The sequence below is a fragment of the Octopus sinensis genome, linkage group LG11 (genome assembly GCF_006345805.1).
Source record: "Octopus sinensis linkage group LG11, ASM634580v1, whole genome shotgun sequence".
Taxonomy (NCBI): Eukaryota; Metazoa; Mollusca; class Cephalopoda; order Octopoda; family Octopodidae; genus Octopus; species Octopus sinensis.
The window spans coordinates 5,490,459-5,515,458 of record NC_043007.1 but is presented as its reverse complement, the minus strand read 5'-3'; the positions used below and the strand labels follow the sequence as shown (position 1 = coordinate 5,515,458).

At 35.3% G+C, this 25,000-nt stretch overlaps 1 protein-coding gene across 2 annotated transcripts in view; it reads left to right on the top strand.

Moving 5' to 3' along the window:
* The window catches only part of LOC115217162 (copine-8-like), a 174,683-nt gene that overhangs the window by 112,135 nt on the left and 37,548 nt on the right, over positions 1–25,000 (top strand). For both annotated transcript variants that reach the window (XM_029786786.2, XM_036507038.1), the window contains 5 exons: positions 2,921–3,024; positions 12,524–12,628; positions 14,267–14,308; positions 15,276–15,351; positions 22,142–22,195. In XM_029786786.2, coding sequence (XP_029642646.1) covers positions 2,921–3,024; positions 12,524–12,628; positions 14,267–14,308; positions 15,276–15,351; positions 22,142–22,195 — 381 coding nt within the window. The remainder of the gene's footprint in view (positions 1–2,920; positions 3,025–12,523; positions 12,629–14,266; positions 14,309–15,275; positions 15,352–22,141; positions 22,196–25,000) is intronic.

The window sequence follows — 25,000 nt, the reverse complement described above, 5'->3', positions numbered from 1 at the left end:
CTCTTAATAATTCTCTTCTACATATTTATCGCATCACTTAATTGTCTCAGCAAAAGTTGTTGCTTTCAATTCCGAGTATAAAATTTCAAGCACTGAATGAGAATATTAAAACATAAAAAAACTAATTCTCCTGATATATATATATATTATATATATATATATATATATATATATATATATACATATATATATATAATACATATATATAAATACATATATATATATATATGTGTGTGTGTGTATATATATATATTTATATATATACATATATATAATATTAATTAGAGACAAAACCACTATTATGTGGTTTTGTCTCTAATTAATATTATATTATATTTTACTTTAAATTGGATTCAATCCTAAATCTGATTTTTCCCTGTAAATTTGGATTTATTCCCTAATATTTATTATTATATACATATATATATATATATATATATATATATATATATATATATATATATATATACATATATATATATTTATATATATGTGTGTATATATATATACATACATATATACATATATATACATATATATATATATATACATATATATGTATGTATGTATGTATGTATGTAGTATGTATGTATGTATGTATGTAGTATGTATGTATGTATGTATGTATCACTCATCAAAGTATATCTCTTTATTTGCTCTTAAAAATGGTGAATTGTAGTTAATTGTTATCCTTCTGTTTTACGGAGGACTAAAAGAAATATTGCTGATAAAAATATTAATTCTTCCTGCCATCAACATCAACCGTCATTTCATGTTTTTTTTTTCTTTTTTAATTTTCTTTTATATTTTCTTTCCTTTCATATTCTCCTATCTTTTTCCTTTCCATCGTTGTTTATGGTTTTGCACTGTTCACACATCTGTTTGATTTGAATTTCTTGTCTTTGTATTTTTCTCTCTTTCTTTTCCCATTTTCTGTGTGTGCCTTTCTCTTTCTCTCTTTATCTCTAATTTTCTCTCTTCCATTCCAACTCCTTCTTCCCCACATACAGCAACAATTTCTTTCTTTTCCTATCACCATTTCTCTAACCCACCAACTCGTTACCATTGTCAGCACTATAATAGCTACACTAAAATGACAGACATTATATAAATCATGATATATCATAAGTCTTCTTGATTTCTCTCTAGGATTCCTGCCATCTTATAGCAGGATTAATTTCTAAGTGGAAATGACAGTTCTTTAATATTTTATCCCAAAACCAGCATTGGTATTTCTACTAAGAATTTCTTACATTGGCACTGGGCCACACATTTACAGGAGAGTGGTGGGGGATAATCAGATAAATTGCCCTGGAAAATTACTGGTAATTATTTTATAGAGTATAAAGTCTATCGAAGAAGAATTTGAACTCATAACCTTTCGTACAATTTCAAATTATTAAAAACTTTTACATAAAAAACCTTTGCTAATAACGAATATTGTCATCAACAATATCCTTCCTCCCATTCTTCCTTGAACCCACATCTGATGGCATCACAAAGACTTTGTCACATCTTTTGCTCATGTCTTGCATTTCCTTCATAAGTGCTTTGTTACCAAAATCTTAATTCAAAACATAGACACATTGAAGGAATAGGTGAGAAGACGTCAGTCCTTGGTTCTTGATTGGTTCTAAATTTCATTCTCTGAAAGTACGAATTGGTTGACCTCTGTAGAAATTGAACCCAGAACAATGCCTTGAAATACTTATCAGAGCACCAGACTCAGTATCAGGCCTTGCATTGCACATTGTCTCCATTCAGCGTCCATGTTGTGCTGCCATACAACATCACACTTTGCACACAAACATACATTTGAAGAAGACAGTAACGAGGTTATTGTATACACTGCTCAGGTGCACCACAAATACTCACGCACACTACGACTACTCAGACGCAGTACAACTGCTCAGACACACTGCAACTACTAGGCACACTACAACTGCTCAGGCACACTAAAATTGGTCAGGCACATTGCAAATATTCATGCACACTACAACTATTCAGACACGCTATGACCACTCAGGTGCACTACAACTGGTCCAGGATTCTACAACTGCTCAGACACACTACAACTTCTCAGGCAGACTACAATTGCTTCGGCATACTACAACTGCTCAGAAGCACTACAACTGTTCAGGCACATTACGAATGCTCAGGCACACTACAACTGCTCAAGCACACTACAACTGCTCAGGTGCAGTACAACTGCTCAGGCACACTACAACTGCTCAGGCACATTAAATCCGCTCGGGTTCACTACAATTGCTCATGCGCATTACAACTACTCAGACATACTAAAACTGCTCAGACACACTACAGGTGCTAGGGTGCACTACAAATGCTCAGGCACACTGAAACTGCTCAAGCACACTACAACTGCTCAGGTGCAGTACAAATGCTCAGGCACACTACAACTGCTCATGCGCATTACAACTACTCAGGCATACTAAAACTGCTCAGACACACTACAAGTGCTAGGGCGCACTACAAATGCTCAGCCACACTGAAACTGCTCAGGCATAATATAACTACTCAGAAGCACTACAATTGATCAGGCACAATATAACTGCTCAGGCACACTACAACCGCTCAGGCACACTACAACAGAGCAGGCACATTACAATTGCTCATGCACACTAAAACTGCTCAGGCACATTACAGTTACTCAGGCTCATTGCAACTGCTCAGAGACACTGCAACGTATCAAGTACACTACAACTGCTCAGGCACACCACAACTGCTCAGGCATACTACAACTGCTCAGTGCTCTACAACTGCTCAAGTGCTCAGCGACTGCTCAAATACATAACTTCATCATTCTTCACATGCAAAATATGTTTTTATGAAAGTTAATGCATTAAATTTCATTCAGCAAATGAAGTATGTGATAACAATTGTTTGTTTTTATTTGTTTTAGGACAAATTAACTTTACAGTTCCAAGCTACCAACTTGGACAAAAAAGATTTCTTCGGAAAATCAGATCCCTTTTTAATATTCTACCGTGCTAATGAAGATAGAAGGTTAGTATGTGTTTTTGTTAATTTGAAATAACTGGTTTCATCATTGTTAAAATGCTATCATTTCAGGGTAACAAGTATTAAAGGAAAATCAAATCCCTTTTTAATATTCTACTGTGCTAATAAAGCTAGCAGGTTAGGTTGGTGGGAAATCAGATCCCGAATTAAGCAGTTTAATTTCTTGCTAGGAAAAATTATATGAATTTAAAGGGACAAATATTGAAGGACAAAAAGAAAGTCTCTGCTGAGAAATAAACAAAAGACTGAGGCCAGTTATTGTGCTCCGTGAAGGCAGCAAAACTCAATAACGTTTTGCAAATATTAAAGGAAAAAAACCATTCCTCCAAAACATTAGAATTCATATGACAGGTCATAGCTGGAATGTCTTTCATCATTGGTTTGACAACTGGTCTAAACAACAATACTACATTAGCCAATAGGAGTGGCTGTGTGGTAAGTAGTTTGCTTACGAACTACATGGTTCCGGGTTCAGTCCCACTGCGTGGCACCTTGCGCAAGTGTCTTCTACTATAGCCTCGGGCCAACCAAAGCCTTGTGAGTGGATTTGGTATACGGAAACTGAAAGAAGCCCGTCGTATATATATATATATATATATATATATATAATATATATATATATATATATATATTTGTGTGTGTGTGTGTCTGTTTGTCCCCCAACATCGTTTTGCAACTGATGCTAGTGTGTTTACGTCGCCGTAACTTGGCGGTTCGTCAAAAGAGACTGATAGAATAAGTACTAGGTTTACAAAGAATAAGTTTTGGGGGTCGATGTGCTCGACTAAAGGTGGTGCTCCAGCATGGCCGCAGTTAAATGAGTAAAAGAGGGCAATGAAGGAGACTCTACTTAGTTGCTGAGCCTGCTAGAAACAGCAACCAAATCTCACTCAATTTCCCATCATGTTATCTTTCAAAAGGACGGTAACATTAGCTAATATAATCCTGGGTGTACTGTGTCCAGGAGAAAAGTAGGATTTTTATAACTGGAGTACTTTTTTATGAGAAGCCTGCATTATCCGACTTGGTCCCACCTAAGACAGAAAACACAACACTGAATACAAATATATTCAGATTTTCACATTTCCTATTACCCAATATTATCTTCAGATAATACACTAAAAGCATAAATGTTATAACATCTTATTTCTCATTCTTCATTCCCTAAAAGCAAAACAAACAAAAAAGTAAATGCTTATCTTTGTTTTCTGTTGATATCTAAATATTTAAAATATAGTAACATTTTGTTTAATAGACATTGGTGTTACTGTCCTTGATACTCTAGCTTACATTTTGAACAACTTTACAGGGAGTTTTTGTTGACTAATTGCCTGGATAACCTCAATTATTTAAATTATCTAAATATTTAAAATGTAGTAACATTTTGTTTAATAGACATTGGTGTTACTGTCCTTGATACTTTAGCTTACATTTTGAACAACTTTACAGGGAGTTTTTGTCGACTAATTGCCTGGATAACCTCAATTATTTAAATTATCTAAATATTTAAAAAGTAGTAACATTTTGTTTAATAGACATTGGTGTTACTGTCCTTGATACTTTAGCTTACATTTTGAACAACTTTACAGGGAGTTTTTGTCGACTAATTGCCTGGATAACCTCAATTGATAGAAGTTTCCGTTTCACTATAATACATATGTAAAACTTTGCTGTTTTTGCATTTAGCAGACACCCCACCCGTTCCTGAGGTATTTTTCTTCACCCATATTTTTGCTGCAATCATCAAACTCATGGTCATCTAACCATCTATGATTTTTCCACTTGATACCATATTCAGTTGACTTTTTATCATATTAAAATCCATGATTAGCAGAAGAACGATGACAGAATACATTCCAGTGGTTTGGGCAGCGGACTCGCGGTCGTAGGATCGCGGTTTCGATTCCCAGACCAGGCGTTGTGAGTGTTTATTGAGCGAAAACGCCTGAAGCCCCACGAGGCTTCGGCAGGGGGGGGGGCGATCCCTGCTGTACTCTTTCGCCACAACTTTCTCTCATTCTTTCTAAAGCGGTGAGCAGGCAGAATCGTTAGCAAGCCGGGCGAAATGCTTAGCGGTAGTTCGTCTGCCGCTACGTTCTGAGTTCAAATTCCTCCGAGATCGACTTTGCCTTTCATCCTTTCGGGGTCGATTAAATAAGTACCAGTTGTGCACTGGGGTCGTTGTAATCGACTTAACCCGTTTATCTGTCCTTGTTTGTCTCCTCTATGTTTAGCCCCTTGTGGACAGTAAAGAAATAAGAATACATTCCCGGCAAACTTCAGTGGTGATGGCTACGTATCCAGTGTTTTCATTTTCCCTGTTCACACAGCAACTGGACAACGGGTTAACGCTTGCAAAAATCCAAATAGAGTTCTATGGGATCCTGTAGAATTTTTTTATTTTTTGATAATCTTTGTAGATATTCGATGAATGTTGTTGAATATTTTTTGAAGTCACTAAAATTTATTGACGATGGTCACTGGTATTCCACTGTTCATCGACATTCGACGTTGTAAAGAAATCTGAATGAGATGATTCAATGCAGCGATTACAAAGACCATTGAGAATGACCAGAAACAAGGGACACAACGTTAATGGCGGGTTGAAGGTCAGACGATTGAAGGCACGATATGATTTGTTTAACTTGGTAGAACTGGAGTCACAGAAACCATGGTCAAATACAGAATTGGTAAAGACGACAGTTGTATTTCAGAAAATGTGAAACGATCTGGTACTAAAACCTGCTGGTCTCCAGCATCGAGATCCGTCCTCTACAATAGCATTTCACTACAAATGGTATTAAATGAACAAGCATGAATGGGATGAATTCACTTATTTTTCAATATTGAAGACCACAGCCTCCAGCTTGTGTGACTCATTGTACAGGCTGTGATATTTAGTGAAATGAAACTTATTTGTCAGAACATTAAGGAATAGTCAATCAAACTATGTCATACCTGTGGCTATACAAATGTAAAATGAAAACAGTTTCTTTGTGTTGCCTCACATTGATTTATAAAGATATTTCAAATAATCATTTATTTGGTTTGAATAGGCAGCCCAAAGCATATTGTCTGCTACTTAAATGATGTTGAAATAACTTTGAAAAAATCCAATGGTTGTTTATAAATTCAGACTTTTTATGGCTTCCGTTTTTCTAATGCTTTGTGAGTAACCAAAATGAAAAAGAATAAATGAAATATGTATTTTATTATTTCTGTGTTTGGAGTGATGGACTGGCAAAATTGCAAGAATATTTGACAAAATTACTTGTGGTACCTTGTTACAGTCCAATACATTCTGAGTTTATCTTTATATATATAAAACTGAGAATGTGTGTCTGTCTGTCTTTCTTTCTGTGTGTGTGTTTCCCTAAAACTTGAGAACTACACAACCAATTTCCTTCAAATTTTACACATGCCTTACTTAGGGTCCATGTAGTTTCATGGGCAAAAAGAAATGTTCAACCTCTTGCTTAGAGCGAGCCCATAGCAATATCATATCTTCTCCACTATTTCAGTATTACGTGTTAAAAGTGAAACAAAAACGTTTCTCCATTTTATGTCAGATACTTTCACTTTAACAATAAAAATAATAATAACAATTGAATTATATGTAGTAAGTAATAATTAAAATCAAACTAAAGTAACTTAACAAAAGTAAAAATAGTAATTGGTATAAAATTGCATCAATATATATGTGTGTATATAAATATAAATATATATATATATATATATATATATATATATATATATATATATATATATATATATATATATATATATATATATATATATATATAAACATCTATGCGTGAATAAATACACATATATACATATACATATATATATATACATATAAATATATGTATATATGTGTTTGTGTGTGTGTGTGGTGTGTGTATGTGTGTTTTTGTGTATGCTTGGATGTATACTACAGGCTTCTTTCATTTTCCATCTATTAAATCCACTTACATGGTTTTGTTCAACAAAGCATTTGATGAAGGTGCCATACAGTGAGATTGAACCTGAAACCAAACGGTTGGAAAGTATGCCGCCTTTTAATAGTATAACCATGTATAACCATTATACATTTCAATGTTGGATTAAATTACTTTCAGTTTCTAGTCATTTTTGTTTATACTCTGATCTAGAATTCCACCAATATTAAATTTGTCGTTCATCTTATAATGAGTAACTGTTGTTGTTTTGGCCATGATGTCAGACCTTTGATCAAAAATGCATTCCATCTGTGACCATCTCATTGGATGAACATTAAGATCAATCTTATGATCAAATATTTTCCAGTTGCGACCATCTTATCCATTTTATCTACACTAGCATTTCCTTGTTTAAGACAGTAAGCTAGGATTTACGAAAAACAAAATCCGACTGCCATATCTAGAAGGTTAAGCGACCGCATAAAGGCCTCCCTTGTTTGTTTTTCTCACATTTAGTTTGAATCTTGTCTTGGCCAAGACATTACATTACTTCAAGGAATGAGGCTCCAGCTTGGCAAGTTCAAGAGTTTGAGGAATATGAAATTACGCTTAGTCGTCACCAATACTCTTTGTTCTGCGCTGGTCTGGAGCGGTAGTATCCATGAATGGTCCCAGTTACAGGTCAGATATAAAGAACGCAAAGGAGGGCTGACAACTAGACATGTATTACATAGTGTATGTCAAATGTCCAGCCGTGTGTGGACATGCTTTGATGTCTTATGAACCAGTTGACCTGCCTAAAAATTGAATAGGACTTGTGCCTCAAAGACATGCTCAAGGGAGCAAATGACAGAGTTAGTTATTTAGTTAGTAAATTTTTTGGCTCAAAAACGCAAAAAGCAAGGCCATGTAGGGGGACATGGAGTTATATACTGGGTGGTGTTCATGTAAAGAGTTCAGGCCACTTGATGTCAAGGGAGACTTTGAACCGAGCGGTCGTCGGCATCTTCACCATCTCGTCTGGCAGCTTATTCCACGGATCCGCAACCCGGACGGAGAAAGCCCCTCTCCTTCGATTGAGATGAAATCGTCGCAGATAGAGCTTTTCGGAATGACCCCGCAGCCGACGCTCTGGAGCAGGAGTGAAGAACAGCTCTTTCGAGAGGTTACACTTTCCGCTTATGATGTTGTGAACAAGAATGAGATCACCACGGCGTCGTCGTTTTTCTAGAGAATAAAGGTCGAGCGTCTTCAGCCTTTCTTCATAAGACTGTCAACAGATCAGTATTATGACACACAAACCACTGCTGTATCATTCCCTGCAAAAATCACTTCAGACTTGACTATGCAGGGCTACAAATACGGACACCTGCAAAACAGACATGACACACGGGGACAGAAAGAAGTTTAAACACATGAACCAACGCAAGGGATTTATTAATGCGTCTGTTTTCACCGTCATGTCTTTCTCAACAAATGTCCATTTCAAAAGTAAAATCCCAAGATCCAGGCAATAATTCATCGAGAGAAATGTTTATATAGGGTCGGCCAAAGCTCATGAAGTCTGAATGCATAAACTAGGCATAAACTAATGGCTTGACATGTAGCGCCAGCTGCAAGTTTATACTTTGTAACTTTTGGTTCATCTTTCAAAAGACGTTAATAAGTTTGGCTCCCATGTGTAGTGAAGAATCTAACATTCTGGGTCTTTTCTCTTCATCTGAAAACGAGCATGGAAGAGAAAATGGTGTTGGTTGCATTTACTAACTTTCAGCTGAAATAACTACAAAAGGTCAAGGGTTGAAACTTTAGAATTTTCACTTATCAGGGCCATTGACTTAATAAAATGTTCTGCGAGCTGTCCATTTGCTGGTCTGTCTTTCTGTTTATCTATATACTCTGGTCTGTGCAGGCATTTGTGGAAGACTGTGTGTACATGGGCAAAAGTATTATTCTTAATCCTATTCTTACCATATTTCCATTGAAAGACATTGTTTTTCTTTCAATTAAGTTTGAAAGTAATAAAGAATTTAGCAAAATAAATTTGTCATTATTAATCAGATATTTGGAATATAAATTATCTTGCTATTTAGATGAAAGGATTTCATTTAGATCACTTTGAAATGGAATTTATTTCGTAGTGCCAGGGTTGGTCCCAAACAATTTAGTATCCAAAAAAAAGGGTTAAACCTTAAACCTAGAGACCAAATCAATCAAAATGTAGAAAGGAGAAACATGGAAGAGGAAACTTATTCAGTCGCATCAATGTTTATGAGAAATAAAGACTACAAGTTAATTACGTATTCATAGATTTATTTTCGTTGTCAGTTTTTAAGAAAATACAAAAAGATACTCTCAGACTGACAGCAAGTTGCGAATCTTAAGAAATCCTGAAGACAAATCTTAGGAAAGAGTATTATAATGAAATATTCATTGTTCAAATTTGATTTCAAGAATATGACATATTAGAAAAATATTCTACTACTACTACTACTACTACTACTACTACTACAGCTATACTACTACTACTACTACTATTACTACTACTACTACAACTGCTGCTGCAGCTACTACTATTACTACAACTGCTGCTGCAGCTACTACTACTACTACTACTTCTTTCTGTTACCGCTCCAAAATTGATCTTAACGTAACAGCTTTGAGATAGCGATTATTAATAGTTGAAGAGATTTGGAATTAATAATGCATTATCTATTAATAATTGATAACTATTAGCTATGTGTATATAACTCCAAGCAAGCAATGTGTGTGTGTGTGTGTGGTTTCCATGGAAATCTGCAAACAGCACTGAATATAGGTCAAGATAATTCCTCTTTTTATGTCCCGGAAAAAAATTAATAAACGGAACCATTTCTACGGTACTATATTGGTTAAGAAGTTTCCTTTTCAATGGTTTGAGTGGCATCTCAGGCAAGTATATTCAACTAAAGCCCCGGGTCAACTAAAGACCAGTGAGTGAATTTCATAGACAAACTGAAAGAAGGCCATTGTAAATATCCATACATACATAATATGTGAAGGCTCAGGGAAAACAGCGGACTGATGCACGGATGCTGGCATTCTTGCTCTTGTGCAGCGTGACAAGAAAAACGTCTGCTTGTTATCGACAATGCATTCAGCAAGTATGAAGGGCACTTGGAAATAAGATACGGACGGTAATGTCATAATTAAACTGAGTGTTGTTGTTTCAGACAATGAAAGGATGGGCGGGATCGATCGCTCAGATCAGCTGGCGATGACACACAAATCGGTGAGAAAATCTGTGCAAAATATTTTCTTGTACATAGTCGACATGTCTGTTGTGAAGTCGCATTTGATTTGGCAGGTGCTTGGTGGTGTGGGGGTTGAATTGATATTCAGGAATCTATAGTTCCGTGAAATGATAGAAGCATTAGACCTGTCAAATATGGAACGCGTGGACGTCCTCACGCAAGACTCTCTTCTCATAGCTTAGTGAAGGGATGTGGACATTTTCCACGACTGTTTCCCCCCACCGTTAAGATGACAAATGCTTCAAAGAGATGCACAGTATCTCTACATTTACGATGATCTTTTATTTTTCAAGTTATTAATGATAAATATATCATTTTCCTTTCTCTTATACGAAAATTATATACTAGTTACTTTTTAACATCTTTCTAAATTTCCCTTCCCGTTTTTAGAAAACTGTCATATTAACTTCAATTAATTTTATTGTTATTGTCTTCCATACTTTTAAAGTATTGACTTTGAGTTCTTGAATCGTTACGTCGGATGATTATCTTTTAACATGGATTTCTTTTAACCTGAAGAGCTAGCTTAATATCTACATTAATTTGAAGACTGTTTACATTAATGCAGACTACATTTCATAAAATAAGTACCAGTTGAGCACTGGGGTCGATGAAATCGACTTACCCCTCCCCCAAAAATTGCTGGACATGTTCCAAAATGTATTACTTATAAAATATAAAATAAATTATCTACACATGTTTTATTAAGCTACGAAACAACTGTCGTTAAATAAGAATTTCCAATGGTAAAATAAATGTTATCATACAATGTTTCTCTTGTTATATATAATTCTATGTAGTCCTTATGGGTTTTAGTTTTTTTTTATCGTTCTATATATTCTCTGTTTTGCAGAATGATACATTAAGGAGGTTTCTTCATGAATAACCGGATTAGTTGAATCAATATATCGGGACTTATACACACACATGTATATATATATATATATATATATATATATATATATATATATATATATATATATATATATAGATAGATAGTTAGATAGATAGATAGATAGATAGATTAGATAGATAGATAGATAGATAGATAGATAGATAGATAGATAGATAGATTAAACAGGGTGCGATGGATAAATTGTCACCATTTTATATTTTCATATTTTTGATTTCGTGCATAAGCATTGTTAGATTTGGATTTGTCGACTACACAGTATAGTAGGATCAGTTGGGCACCGTCTGTGAAAAACACAGCACTATGACGCAATTCACTCTGCCAGTAATTTGGAAACGACATGCTGTACTGCTTGGCATTCGGGCTGGAAACTCCAATACGAACATTTCAAAATGTTTGGGTGTTAATCTGAGGACAGTGCAGAGGATTTGAAAAAAGTTGGGTGAGTCCAGTTGTGATTAAGAAGCTCGGAAAACTCACTCTGATCGTTCTGATAAAAAACGAACTCCTGAATTTGTAGGTGAGATCCAGGTCGTGATTGACAATGACCCCTCCAAGTCAATCAGGTCTATCGTCAGGGGCATGGGGGTGTCTGAGTTTCTCATGAGGCAGGTAGTTCATGAAGACGTTCGGTATTCCTCATACAAGATGAGAAAGGACCAATTTTTATACCAAGACATCAAAGACAAGAGGAAAGCATCATCAACTTAAACAAGGAAACTATCGAGTAGGCTCGAAACGTAAAAGACTTTTTTTTATTCCTGAGCGTTATACTAATACATCTGTTTGTTTTCTACACCACCTGTCTTCGTCTTTTGTTTTTTTCGTGAACTCTGCCTATATATATATATATATATTATATATATATATATATATATATATATATATATATATATATTATATATATATATATATACACACATATATATATGTATATATATGCGTAATGTATACTAGAATGATCTGTCATTTTTATATATATTTGCAAAGACGAATATTTACTGAAGTATTAAAGGATTATTAGGTAATATATGCAGGTAATTCAATATCAAATCTCTGTATTTTCATTTATTGGAAGAAAAGGTAGAGAAATTGATGTTGGGAAAGGTATTTTGTCATAGAAGCCATTCAAAAGCAGACATTTGAGCATGACGTAGTCATACGACTCTTCAGATTCTGTCGGATCATTCAAACAATACAAGCGTAGAAACCGGTATTAAAGGATGATGGTGATAATGACGACGACGATGACGTTGACGATGATGATGATGGTGATGGTGATGAAATCCAAGACAGTCCAAAGCAAACCACTTTACCGTTTCCTTTGTATTTTGTAGTTTTACAGCAGTCCATAAGACTGAAGTGATCAAGAACACCTTGAACCCAACATGGCAGCCGTTCAATGTGATGGCCAGTGTCTTGTGCAATGGTGATTACGACAGGTAAGATCCCCCCTCTTTTCTTGTTTCACTTTTGCTGTTCTCTCTTCGAGATTTCCATTAATGTCTCTTCGTCTGGTTTACCTTTGTTTCAACTTATGTTGGATGTGTATGCATGAATCTGGTAGGGTATATATATATGCCTATACAAATATATATATGTATGTATATATATGTGTGTATATAGATACATGTGTGTGTATATATGTGTGTGTGTTTGTGTGTGTGTGTATGTGTGTGTGTGTGTGTGTGTTTGTGTGTGTGTGTGTGTGTGAAAAATCGAAACGGAACATGGAAACAATTGATGGAAAAGAAAAATTGAGCAGAGAAATCTCATCAGTCTTAGAAACCATATTCAGCATAGTTCCGGGGCATTTAAAATCGGAAGACTTTAAGTTCCGTGACACTATTTTTCAAGCTGCGCCATTGATTTAGGGAGCATCACTTAGATAATAGACAAATAAGAACTAAAGGCGATGGGCAACAGCGTACATGTGAGACAGAAAACGACGAACGGAAACAAACAATGCACCAACATAAGATATATGGATTATATATATGTTCATATACAGATGCATATAGATAAATATATATATACACGCACGCACGAACACACGCATATATATATAATAATAATAAATCTCTGAACGAGATATAAACAGTAACCGCTCGACAACGTAAGGTGTACTAGCCATCTGAATGTGGCTAGCCACTGGGGGTGGAGTGTTACTGATGCTTTTAGCCCCAGGCGATCAACGTCACCAGACGGACTTTAGACACTATCTCAGTGCCCTTGTGTTATTTGCAAAGGGAGGTCATCCTCCCTCGAAGACCTAGGTACTACATACGGACTATAGTTTCAAGGTAATTGCCTCTCGTCAACGCATGGTAAGCACCGGTCTTCGATGAAGGAATCCCCTTGCAAATAAATATATAACGTTTTTCACAGCAACCACTGTCACTGATTTAGAAAAACTGTCTGAAAACAATAATAAATCTCTGAACGAGATATAAACAGTAACCGCTCGACAACGTAAGGTGTACTAGCCATCTGAATGTGGCTAGCCACTGGGAGTGGGGTGTTACTGATATTTTAGCCCCAGGCGATCAACGTCACCAGACGGACTTTAGACACTATCTCAGTGCCCTTTGCAAATAAAAGCATCAGTAACACCCCACCCCCCAGTGGCTAGCTACATTCAGATGGCTAGTACATCTTACGTATATATATATATATATATATATATTATATATATATATATATATATATATATATATACTATATATACATACTATATATATATATATAATATATATATATATATATATTTATATATATATATATATACATACTTGAAATGACTATAGAAAATCCGGTTAAGTGCCTATACAGAAACTCCTGCGAGCAATCGTTAATTGTATTCGTATATATTTGAATTTGAAAAATATTGTGAAACTGTGTTTAGTTTGGAAATGATTTCTAATTCATTTCTATAGTTGCTACACGTATTTCTCTTCTCTCTCGAACACACACACACGCGCACATACAGGTGATGCTCTTCAGTAAAATCTTCTTGCCCTCTTCGCCATTAACAATTATTTGATCAAAAAGTAATTCTTGACATTTTTATTCCCATCTAGAGTCATCAAAGTCGAATGTTATGATTGGGACAGAGATGGCGGGTAAGTATTTATGATATCTCTCTATCTATCTATTTATCTGTCTGTTTGCATATCTATCAATCTATTTCTATATTTTCGAACTCAGAGGTGAGAAAAGCAATAAGGAGGTTACAGGAGGCAGTCGAAAAAGCCAGCTTCTATAAATGGCTGAAGCGAGAAGACCCAAAATGGCTTGAAAGCCATAACATGCCGACTTAGTTTATCGGGGTTCATTGATTGGTTGATCAAAATGTGTCTAGTGGACGATTTATTCAATTTCAGGAAACGATCAAATGGACAGTTATGAAACGGTCAGTTGATTGAATTTGATCAAGTTGACCGTTGGTCTGAAACTTTCTTACTCAAAAATCTCGAAGATGTTATTCACTGCTAAATGAAGTGGAGATGATGCGTAATTTACTGTCGTGAGTTCAAATTCTTCCTTGAACAAGATTACCATCTTTCTAGACAATATCTAGTTTGTATTTTTAACAATACTGTTTGTTCGAACTTTTTAGATACAATACTTCTAGAGAGTGTCCACCTTGTATTTTAGCATTGTTGTTTATTCAAACTGGATTGAGTACCATCACCATAGATTGTACTTCCCTAGCGTTTTAATAGTTCGGTTTGTTGAAACCGGTTAGGCTGCCATATATGCAGACAGTGCCTAGTTTGTAGTTTAGCAATAGTGTTTATTTAAACTGGTCTTTTCCCTGACCTTGTTGTCATGTCACCAATAATTGCGGAAACAATCCAATCAAAATTTCTAAGGAAGTCATATTTTTCATAGCTTCTATATTCCCTTTCAACAAATATAATTAGCGTAAACAACACCATTAGCATTATAAATACTAAATTATGAATGTTCAAGGAAATCATTTGATTATTTTAATAAATTAAATTATGGAAACTAAATTGCTTTAATTCAATGTAAATTGAATTATAAATGTTAATGTATAAAATATTGTTTTCAATGTTTTGCCAGACATGATTTTATTGGTGAATTTACGACAAATTTACAAACTTTGCTGAAAGGTGCGGGACCAGAAAACAGATATGAAGTAAGTCAGATACAAATTATGTTTCTTTTTTTTCTTTACATAGTTTTAACGCTTGTTTTACTATTTTCCTTTTAAAATACATTGCTTTCGTTTCAATTAATTTTGAAAAATTGAGTGAAACAGCTTTGTCATAATTTAGCTGATGTTAAGGAATTCTATTCACAAAATTTTTTATGGAAGGATTTTATTTAAACCATTTTAATAATTGTTTCTAATTTTGGCACAAGGCCAGCAATTGTGAGGGGAAGGATCAAGTCGATTACATCAACCTTAGTACATGATTGTACTAATTTCACCTTAGTACATAATTGGTAATTTATTTTATCCACCCTTGAAGTTTGAAAGGCAAAATTGACCGTGGTCGTATTTGAACTCAGAACGTAATGGACCAGAAGAAATGCCGCTTAGCTTTCTTTGAAACATGCTAACAATCCTACCATAACATAAACAGTTTTATCTCAGAACAAAAGCCAGTCTCAGGTGAGCTGCTTTCAAAAAGGTTAATTCTCTCCTAAGTTATGAAAATAGCTTCAAAATTTGGCACAAGGCAAGCAGTTTTTGAGGGGAGAGGAAATTCAACCTCAGTATTTCACTGGTACTTATGTTACCAGCCCTTAAATATTGAAAGACAAAGACAACCTCCGCGGAGTTTGAGTTCAGAATATAAAAGCCTGTCAAAACGCCGCTATACAGATTGTCCAGCGTTCTCACGATTCTGCCAGCTCACCATCTGTTTCTAGGTTACAATGATGATTTCAAACTTTGGCAGAAGGTTAGCAACTTCGGGGGAGCGAGTTAGTCGATTACATCGACCCCAGTGCATAACTGGTACTTATTTTATCGATCCCGAAAGGATGAAAAGCAAAGTCAACCTGGACAGGATTTGAAGTCAGAAGGTAAAGCTGGAAGACATGCCGCTTAGCATTTTGGCCCTCGGCGCAGCAACGATTCTTCCACTTCACTGACTTAAGCACCTCCTATATTGGTTTCAAATTTTGGCATAAGGCCAGCAAGTTCGAAATGGTGGGTATGTCCACTACATCGACTCAAGTGCTTAATTAGTACCTATGAAATAACAGCGCCAAAGCAATAAAAATATGTAAGAATTTGTGTAACATCGAAATGTTTTGAAGACTGGAGTAATTCATTTTTGTTTTAATAATATTTGAGTGTGGGACTGGAAATGAAAGAAAATTCAGCTGAAGTAGAATACCTGACGTCCTTATCATGGCAAGTTGGCAGAATCGGTAGAGTGTCAAACAAAATGCTTACACAAATTTCATCTACCTTTACGATCTCAGTTCCAATTCCGCCAAGGTCGACTTTGTCTTTTATCCTTTTGGGGCCGATCGAATAAGTACCAACTGAGCGCTGGGATGGATGTAATCGACTTACACCCCATCCCCGAATTCCGTTAGCGTGTCGGACAAAATGGCTACTAGTATTTCTTTCGACTCATTATGTTCTGCGTTCAAATTCCACCGGGGTCAAATTTACGTTTCATCCCTCCGGAATCTATAAAAACCAGTCATGTACTGAAGCTGATACAATCGACTAAATGTTTCCTTCTAAAATTATTTGCCAAAATTCCAAGCAATTATTATATATATTTTTTTATTTTCCAACAACGTTGTTTATTTAAATTGTGGGGGTAGCATCGGCGAAAATAAAACATTTCTTATAAAGAATCGACGCAATGAAAGTGTTATTAAAAATTGACAACACGTTTCGAAAATTAAACAAAAATTCTATTTGTAAGTTTATGAAAAATATATTTCTCAATATATAGAATTATCTTTAAATGTGTCTTAAATATGTGTGTGTGTGAAATGACTTATTTTCTACGATGCTGTCTTCGTAAGTTGATTCAATGATGCTGTTGATTAATAAAAGCCGAAGTCTATAATGATAACGTTTAATAACCTACTTTTAAATATTTGTTTATTCGTTTCACTTATAACAAAGTCTATTTTTGTTTGTTCCTTGTTTCGTTTATTATATTTTTCAATTGCTCTCGAATATGTTTCTAAAGGAAAACATCGCCAAGTCTGAAGTGGAACTGTCGCTATTAGAACACGCTTTTATGAATTTTGAAGGCCTAATAGGGATGGGGCTTTGATCCAGTTTTATTTGGAAATCACTTCTGCTGGGATAACGTAACAATCCACTTTGGACACCATTTTCATAAGACCTGGATCCTATTTACAACAGAGATACAAGTACAGCACCAGTTTTGTGGCATCCTTCGTTCCACACCTGTGTTTGATTACCTGTCAGCTAAACTAATCTATTCGTTACTATATCTCTCTTGAAATACACTTTCTTCGTAACTTTTAATTTCAAAAACTATAAAGAACAAATAACTTTGCCAGAATCGTTTGCTCGCCAAGCAAAATGCTAAGCGGCATTTGTTCTCGCTTTACGTTCTGACTTCAAATTCCGCCGAGAATTGATTTTTCATTCGATAAAATAAGTACCAGTCGAGGACTAAGGGTCGATGTAATCGCCCACACTTCCCAAATTTGTTCCTATTGCAGAAAGTATTACTAATCTTATGTCTGGAACATAAATTTGAATGGGAGAAATTATAATTTAGATCGCTTCAAATCAAGAAGTTTGTCCCAAAGAAAAAGATCCTCGTACAGGTTGGTATAAAGGGGTCAAAAGAGATTACGTAATTATAATCGTAAGGAAATGTCCTGAAGATTGCTTCCGTATCACTAATATCATTAATAACGTGTTCGTGACTAAACATTCACAACACTCGCCATTTCACTCGAAACCTATTCTAAAGGTGGAAACACTCTTCCAGGAATTATATTGACATGAAAGTGCAAATATTTAATACAAAATAGAACATCATTTGTTAACCTCATAGCCACTTCCCCATCACCACTACCTCCATCGTCTCTTAAAACGCATCTGTGAAGGGTTTATGTCTATTGTTTCTCTTTTCATGTTAAGACTCTGTATTTCTTGCAGCGAAGATGAGCTACCGATTAACTTCCGCTTCACACACACAGAGTATCCTTAGGGGTGGGGGTTAGCATGTATTGGGGGTTGATTTAGTTTTAAACATTTGCATTTTTTTGTATTATTATAGTTCGATATAAGGAGAGGATTTCCGCTTTCATGATGTGTTACCAGTGAGCAAACAAACACATGTCATGAAGGCTTGAGAGGGAATAAGTTACTAATAATAGTCGCAGTGGTGGTGGTGGTGCTGGTGGTGCTGGTGCTGGTGGCGATGGTGGTGGTGGCGATGATGATAACAAGGACAATCATGACGATGATGGTTAAAAACACTTTGATCTTAACCAAAAGACTGAGACACGATGATTTCAAACAAAAACCCGGCACCTGTATTATATTTGTTTTTCATCGCTATATAGTTTTGTTTTTTTTTTCCAAATTAAGATTTCCTCGCTCCGGCTCCACGTTGTACCATAAAAAGTTTTCATAAACATCAGAAACTCAATACTGAGCTCAAGACATAACATTATTATTCAAATCTTATAAAGGTTCCTTGCAGCATCGCCCTTACCATCATTTCGCTAATGACTTATTAACGTATTTGTATAAAGGCTTGGCCATTAATAGCTCTTGACTAATGATCTATCAAGGTCTTTGTGCAAAATCGTTGCCCTTATTGTATATTAAGGTTTTGTCTACACTAACAGTTCAGAGATCACACTTTCAAGGAGATAATGATCATAAACTTCCCATTCGGTATAAATTTATGAGTCTGATCGATCAATTCAAATACTAAACGCTTGTTATTGCTGTCAGTTTTCTAATTCCAGTATCCCATTAATCAATCGGATCAATAATTAATATCATTAGTATATAGAAAATTCTAAATTACAAAAAGAAAAAAAGAAAAAATTTGAGAAACTAATAAGGATTTACATTCATGATGTACATAATTAATAATAAATCAATATACACACTTATAAAAATTATGTTATATATATATATATATATATATATATATATATATATATATATATATATATATATATATATATATATATATATATATATATACGTATAGAACGGCGCTGCCTGAAAAGTTTTGTATCAGTGAAATTCGAAATGTTAAAAAACAGAGAGACAACTCAGAATATTGTTAGCGGATTGACGTACACCGTGTTTCAACCTCATATAGTCTCCTCGAGTTGAAATATGTAAGAAAAATTAAACAAATGAACATGCGACCAAATTTTATCGACTGGTCAGTCAATCGAATTTTTGACTACATTTATTTTATTAAGTTTCATCTAGTGGACACGTGATCGAATTTCATCCAAGTTGTCCGTTAGTTCAATTTCATCAGTAAGTCCATATCTAGAATTTGATTTAGTGGACAATTGATCAAATGTCATCGAATGGTTAATTGATCGACTTTGATCTAGTGGTCAGTCAATTGACTTCGAAACTACAGGTTAAAATCTATAGCCAGTATAATAGGCTGAGTATAGGTTAAATATATTAGCAAAAACTATGGAAAATTTATACGTGGCGTACAGGCTATTTTGAACGTATATATATATATATATATATATATATATATATATTATATATATATATATATATATATATATATAATATATATATGTCGGCTAATTTAAGCAAATAAACATTTGACCGTATTTTATCAATCATTCCGTTGATCGAATTTAACTTAGTGGATTGTTGATGGACGGCCAGCTTAACTGAATTTGATCTTGTGAATTGAACGAATCTTCTATAGTTGACTGATGATCGAATTTGATACAATGGCTATTTGATCGAATCTCATTAGTAGATTCATCTAGAAACTATAGTTTTAAATTCTGAAAGTTCGTTTAAAAGTTAATGTAATAGGGCATGCAATTGGAAGATCATAGGCTAAAATCTATAGCAAGAACAATAGGCGGAGTATAGGCTAAAATCCATGGGCAAGAATATATGTGCAAAATCCAGTAGAAATAGTCTGAATGTCAAACGATTGTTCATTTCGTCGAATTTCATCAATTTGTCAGTTGACTGAACGAATTTGATGAAGTGAAATTCTAATAAACAGTTAATCGAATTTCACCAAACGATCTTATATGTATAGGCTATAATATAGGTTTATTATATGTTGATATCTATAGAGCAAATGTATAGGCTCAACTAAGACTTAATTAATTGAGCCCAAATTAACAAGAGGTCGAATTTTATCCAAAGTTTAGTTGGCCGAAAATTATCAATTGATTGGCTGATCGAATTTTAGCATACATCATTTGATGGAAATTCATTTGTTGATGCATATACTGAGTTTGATCCAGTGGACAGTTGAACGAACTTCGTCAAATGGCCAGTTGAATGGATTTCATCAAACAATCAATCGACTGAATTTTATTTGATAATTATTTGCTCAAATGTTATCAATCAGTCAATTGATCAAATTTGCTTTAGTGTTCAGCTGATTGAATTTGTTCTAGTGGGAAGCTGACCGTACTTCATTAAATGGCCAGTTGATCGAATTTTCTCCAGTGGCTATTCAATCATATTTGTACTTGTAAACAGTTTATCGAATTTCATTACACAGCGATTTGACCGTATTTCATCAAACGGTTACTTTATTGATCCTAAACTAAAGGTTAAAATATGTTGTCAAATGTGATGATTGAGTCTGACCTATATGAATAAAGTCTATCATTGCAAAACTATAGGCCGGATCCATCGATAAAAACTAGAGTCTAAGTATAGACTCGAATGTGCCGCCTAAAAGTATAGAAACAAAACTATTGAATATTTTGCTCACGAATTTCTATATCGGAAAGATTATTTTGCAGATTGACCTTGAACTCTGCTGTGCATGCGCATTAAGTTTTAATGTTCTAACTCACTTCCACTGTTTACTGCAGTTCTTGGAAGGAAGGTGTGTAGCGTGTGATTGTTGCATGACAGAGAAAGTTGTCATGGTGATACATGGAGAGGAGATTATGAGCCGCGCACAAGTCTATGAGACGTTTCCAAAATGGCCGAAAAGAATGTCGATATTGACGAACATTCTGGGAGACCCGCAACCAGCAGTCATCAGAAGATGTGCAGATTAGTTTCGGTTCAGTTCATTCCATTATCACTGAAGATTTGTGTGAGACGCCTGTCTGCCAAATTTGTGCCGAAACTACTTTCAGCTGACCAAAAGGACATTCGGGTTTCAATTGCACAAGATCTCCTGGGTTGTGTCGAGAGCGATAAAAAACATCTTGAAAACTTTGCGTAGCCCTCTGGGCAGGTATCGCCAAGATTTTGGCAAAATTTGATGCAAATTCTCTGCTCAACTTTATTTATTATGGTCACTGCAACGATCACACGTTACACATCTTCTTTCCAAGCACTGCTATAAACAGCAGAAGTGCGCTAGAACGTTGAAACTTTGTGCACACGCACAAAAGAGTTTAAGGTCAATCTGTGACAAGCGGTTTTACTCTGCGTACTTTAGCTTTGTTGCTATGGAAACAGTCCGGGTACTTATAGATCAGACCACGTATATATATATTTATATATAGACATATATATACACACATATATGTTTACATATATGCATATACACAAATATGATTATATGTACATGAATATATGTATACATACACATGCATACACACACACATATATACATATATTTTATATGTGTGTGTGTGTGAGTGTATGTGTGTATTAATATTAAATTTCAATGCAAGATTTTATTAAATTCTTAAATTTATTTCTAAACAAAAAAACCTTCAATTTCTTTTATTTCTTTTTGATATTTTTCCAGGCTATAAATCCAAAGAAAAAAGCTAAGAAGAAAAACTATAAAAACTCTGGTGAGGTAAGTTGTTTTAATCTGGAATTCTTCCATGAAATAATGTTTGAAAAATAAATATCTTTTTCAGTTTGAAATAATTAATCAATATTGGCAACATTCCAAGACACAAGTGCTTGTCTTTGGCTTGCATTTGATGCAACAGTACATTTTAGTCAAAAGTGAGCCACCGGCATACATTACTACACTATATCATTGTCCAAAATCTAATCTCAAAAACAGGACAACAGTACTTTTCAACTTCTTCGTCAGAGGTAGAGAGTTGGCTAAAGCGTTAATGTGTCGGATAGAATGCATCATATTATTTGCTTTGACACTTTGTGCTGTGAGTTCAAATCTCTTCAAAGTCAACTTTACTTTCCATCCTTTCAGGGTGAATAAAAATGTATCAATGGAAGACAATGGATTGCCGAATTGTAAGAACACTGGACCAATTGCCTTGCAATACTTGTTCCTCCTTTCTCCTTTCCGAGTTTAAATCCTGTTATGCTCTACTTGGGTGTAGACTTTACCAATTCCCAAGATTAACACCCACCACCTGGCATCTTGAATGGCTTTAAAAGAGTCCACTATTTTAGAAATGCATGGGCTAGGCTTCGATTTAAAGATAACTCCTTCCTTCCCAGCACTCGCGGAATCTTTGTAACAGAATTTGGTCGCTGCCTTCCTTCCTAATTAAAAGATATTAAAAGAAGTCCTCTCCTCTCCTCTCCCCCGCATCGATCTCCATTTCATTTGACAATAAACCTTTGTGAGAGTTTGATGTTAGACATAAATACATTCAGAGGTTTTTCTTTTTTCTTTTAGTCGTGAGGGAAGGCAAAAGGTGGTGTCCATGATCTTTTACAAAGCCTCCAAGACTGATCAGAAGGAGAGAAGGAAATCTTTAATCAGGGGATCAAACTCAAATAGTTGAATTAGAGTGGATTCTCCAAACGTCAACCATTGTACCAGGCGGTATTAGACTGGGTGATAGATTAAGGCGACCATCAAAGAAGTCATGGTGAGATTTGAACCCAGCATGCAAAGAGTATGAACAAATACCACAAAGCATTCAGTTCAACATTATTTCCTTTCGTCCAATGCACCGCCTTGAACTCGTACTTCTTTCTCAACCCTAGAAGGACGAAAGAAACAATTGAGCTCGATGGAATTTGAACTCAGAGCGTAGTGAATCAGAACATTTTGTTCGACGCTGTAAGAAATCTGTTAATTTGCTGTCTGAAATATATTTATACACAGTGGAGAGCACAGCGTGATGTTGCTTTTCGATGGAGGGATTGAGTTGCAACAAATTTCTGGATTTTGGTCAAAGGTGATCCCCTACTGTAAAATGACCCTTCTGTTCTAGCCCTTGCACTTATACTTTAACTCCCTTAACTCCTTATCAACTAGCATAACACCAACTCCTTCTTTCCTGTAGCCTCCCTCAGTCACTTGGGTGTCATGTGAAACACCCACTACACTCTGTGAAGTGGTTCGCGTTATTCTTACGGCATTCAGCCGTAGAAACTATTCCAAAGAAGACTCTGGTGCACAATGCAGTACTTACAGTCGTCAGTTCCTATCAAACTGTACTGCCATGGTTTCCAAGAAAGTGGACGTTAAATGGTGATTATTGATGATGATCTGGGGAAAGTGGTGAAAGCTAGAAAGTAATGCAAGATACAGGCAATAGAAGAAGGTTATAGAATGATTAAGGGACAGACGTATTAGTATGGGTACGTTGGGTATGGGGACGATGATCAAGACGTATAAGCCAATATACGGCCGAAGTTATACGTACATACAGATACACATTGCTTCATACACACGCGCGCGCCCTGCACGCACATGCGTATGCACACATTAGTTTCATGCATGCACATGTGCTTGCTCTTGCATCCACGCCCACGCGAGGCCATTGTTGTGTCTTTTGACAACCATGCCTCAACCCAGCTCCTTCCTCTTCCGCTCCTCTCAGAATGCGGTCAACGTTTAATTCAGACACTTTTTTTTTGTTTCTATGCATCATTTTTCTCTTCTCATATATATCCGTTCAGTAGAAGAGTTACGAATCTTTAAAGTTGCGAAGCTTTAAAGACCTATTCCAATTTTCTTGAACGTCGACCTAATACATACTGCTTGTTTTTTCCCCTTGTCTTCATGATGTTTTTTGCACTATATATACATGCATATGCGTGTGTGCGTGCGTGCGTGTATGTTGATAAGTTTGAAAATGGAGACTTTCAATGGGTATAAATTAATTTATAAATTATTTAACATTATCTACAATTGTTTCACTTTGCACCCAATTTAAATTACAAAACATATATAATAATATAAGTTTGTATTTTGAGTACCCTGGGTGGAAGATCTTCAAGGTAAAATCGACATTATAGAGTTTACATTTTGATGGATTGTAATACTCCAACAGACTAAAGTCCATCCACAAGAAACATTCCGGAAGACTGGAACCAAGCGCGCATCACAAAGTACGAAACACTACTAGAAACGCATTGCTTTTGTTCGGCAAACAAACCGTGAGACAGGAATTTAAACTCAAGTATCCACCTCATCATTTAGAAGCTCTGCCATTGGAAAAGTTACATTCCAAGAATTGTCCATCTTCTCAATGAACATGATCCGGATTGAAGAGACGAGTTTTTTTTATTGATATTTGGTAAGATGTGCAGAAGATGCAGATTTTATAATAAAGATTGCCTTTATTATAATGTCTCGATTGACAATCTCAATTGCACCTTATGGGCACCTGAGAATCCGCATATTACGAAGGAACGTCAGGGTAATTTACCAGGAGTTGCATTATGG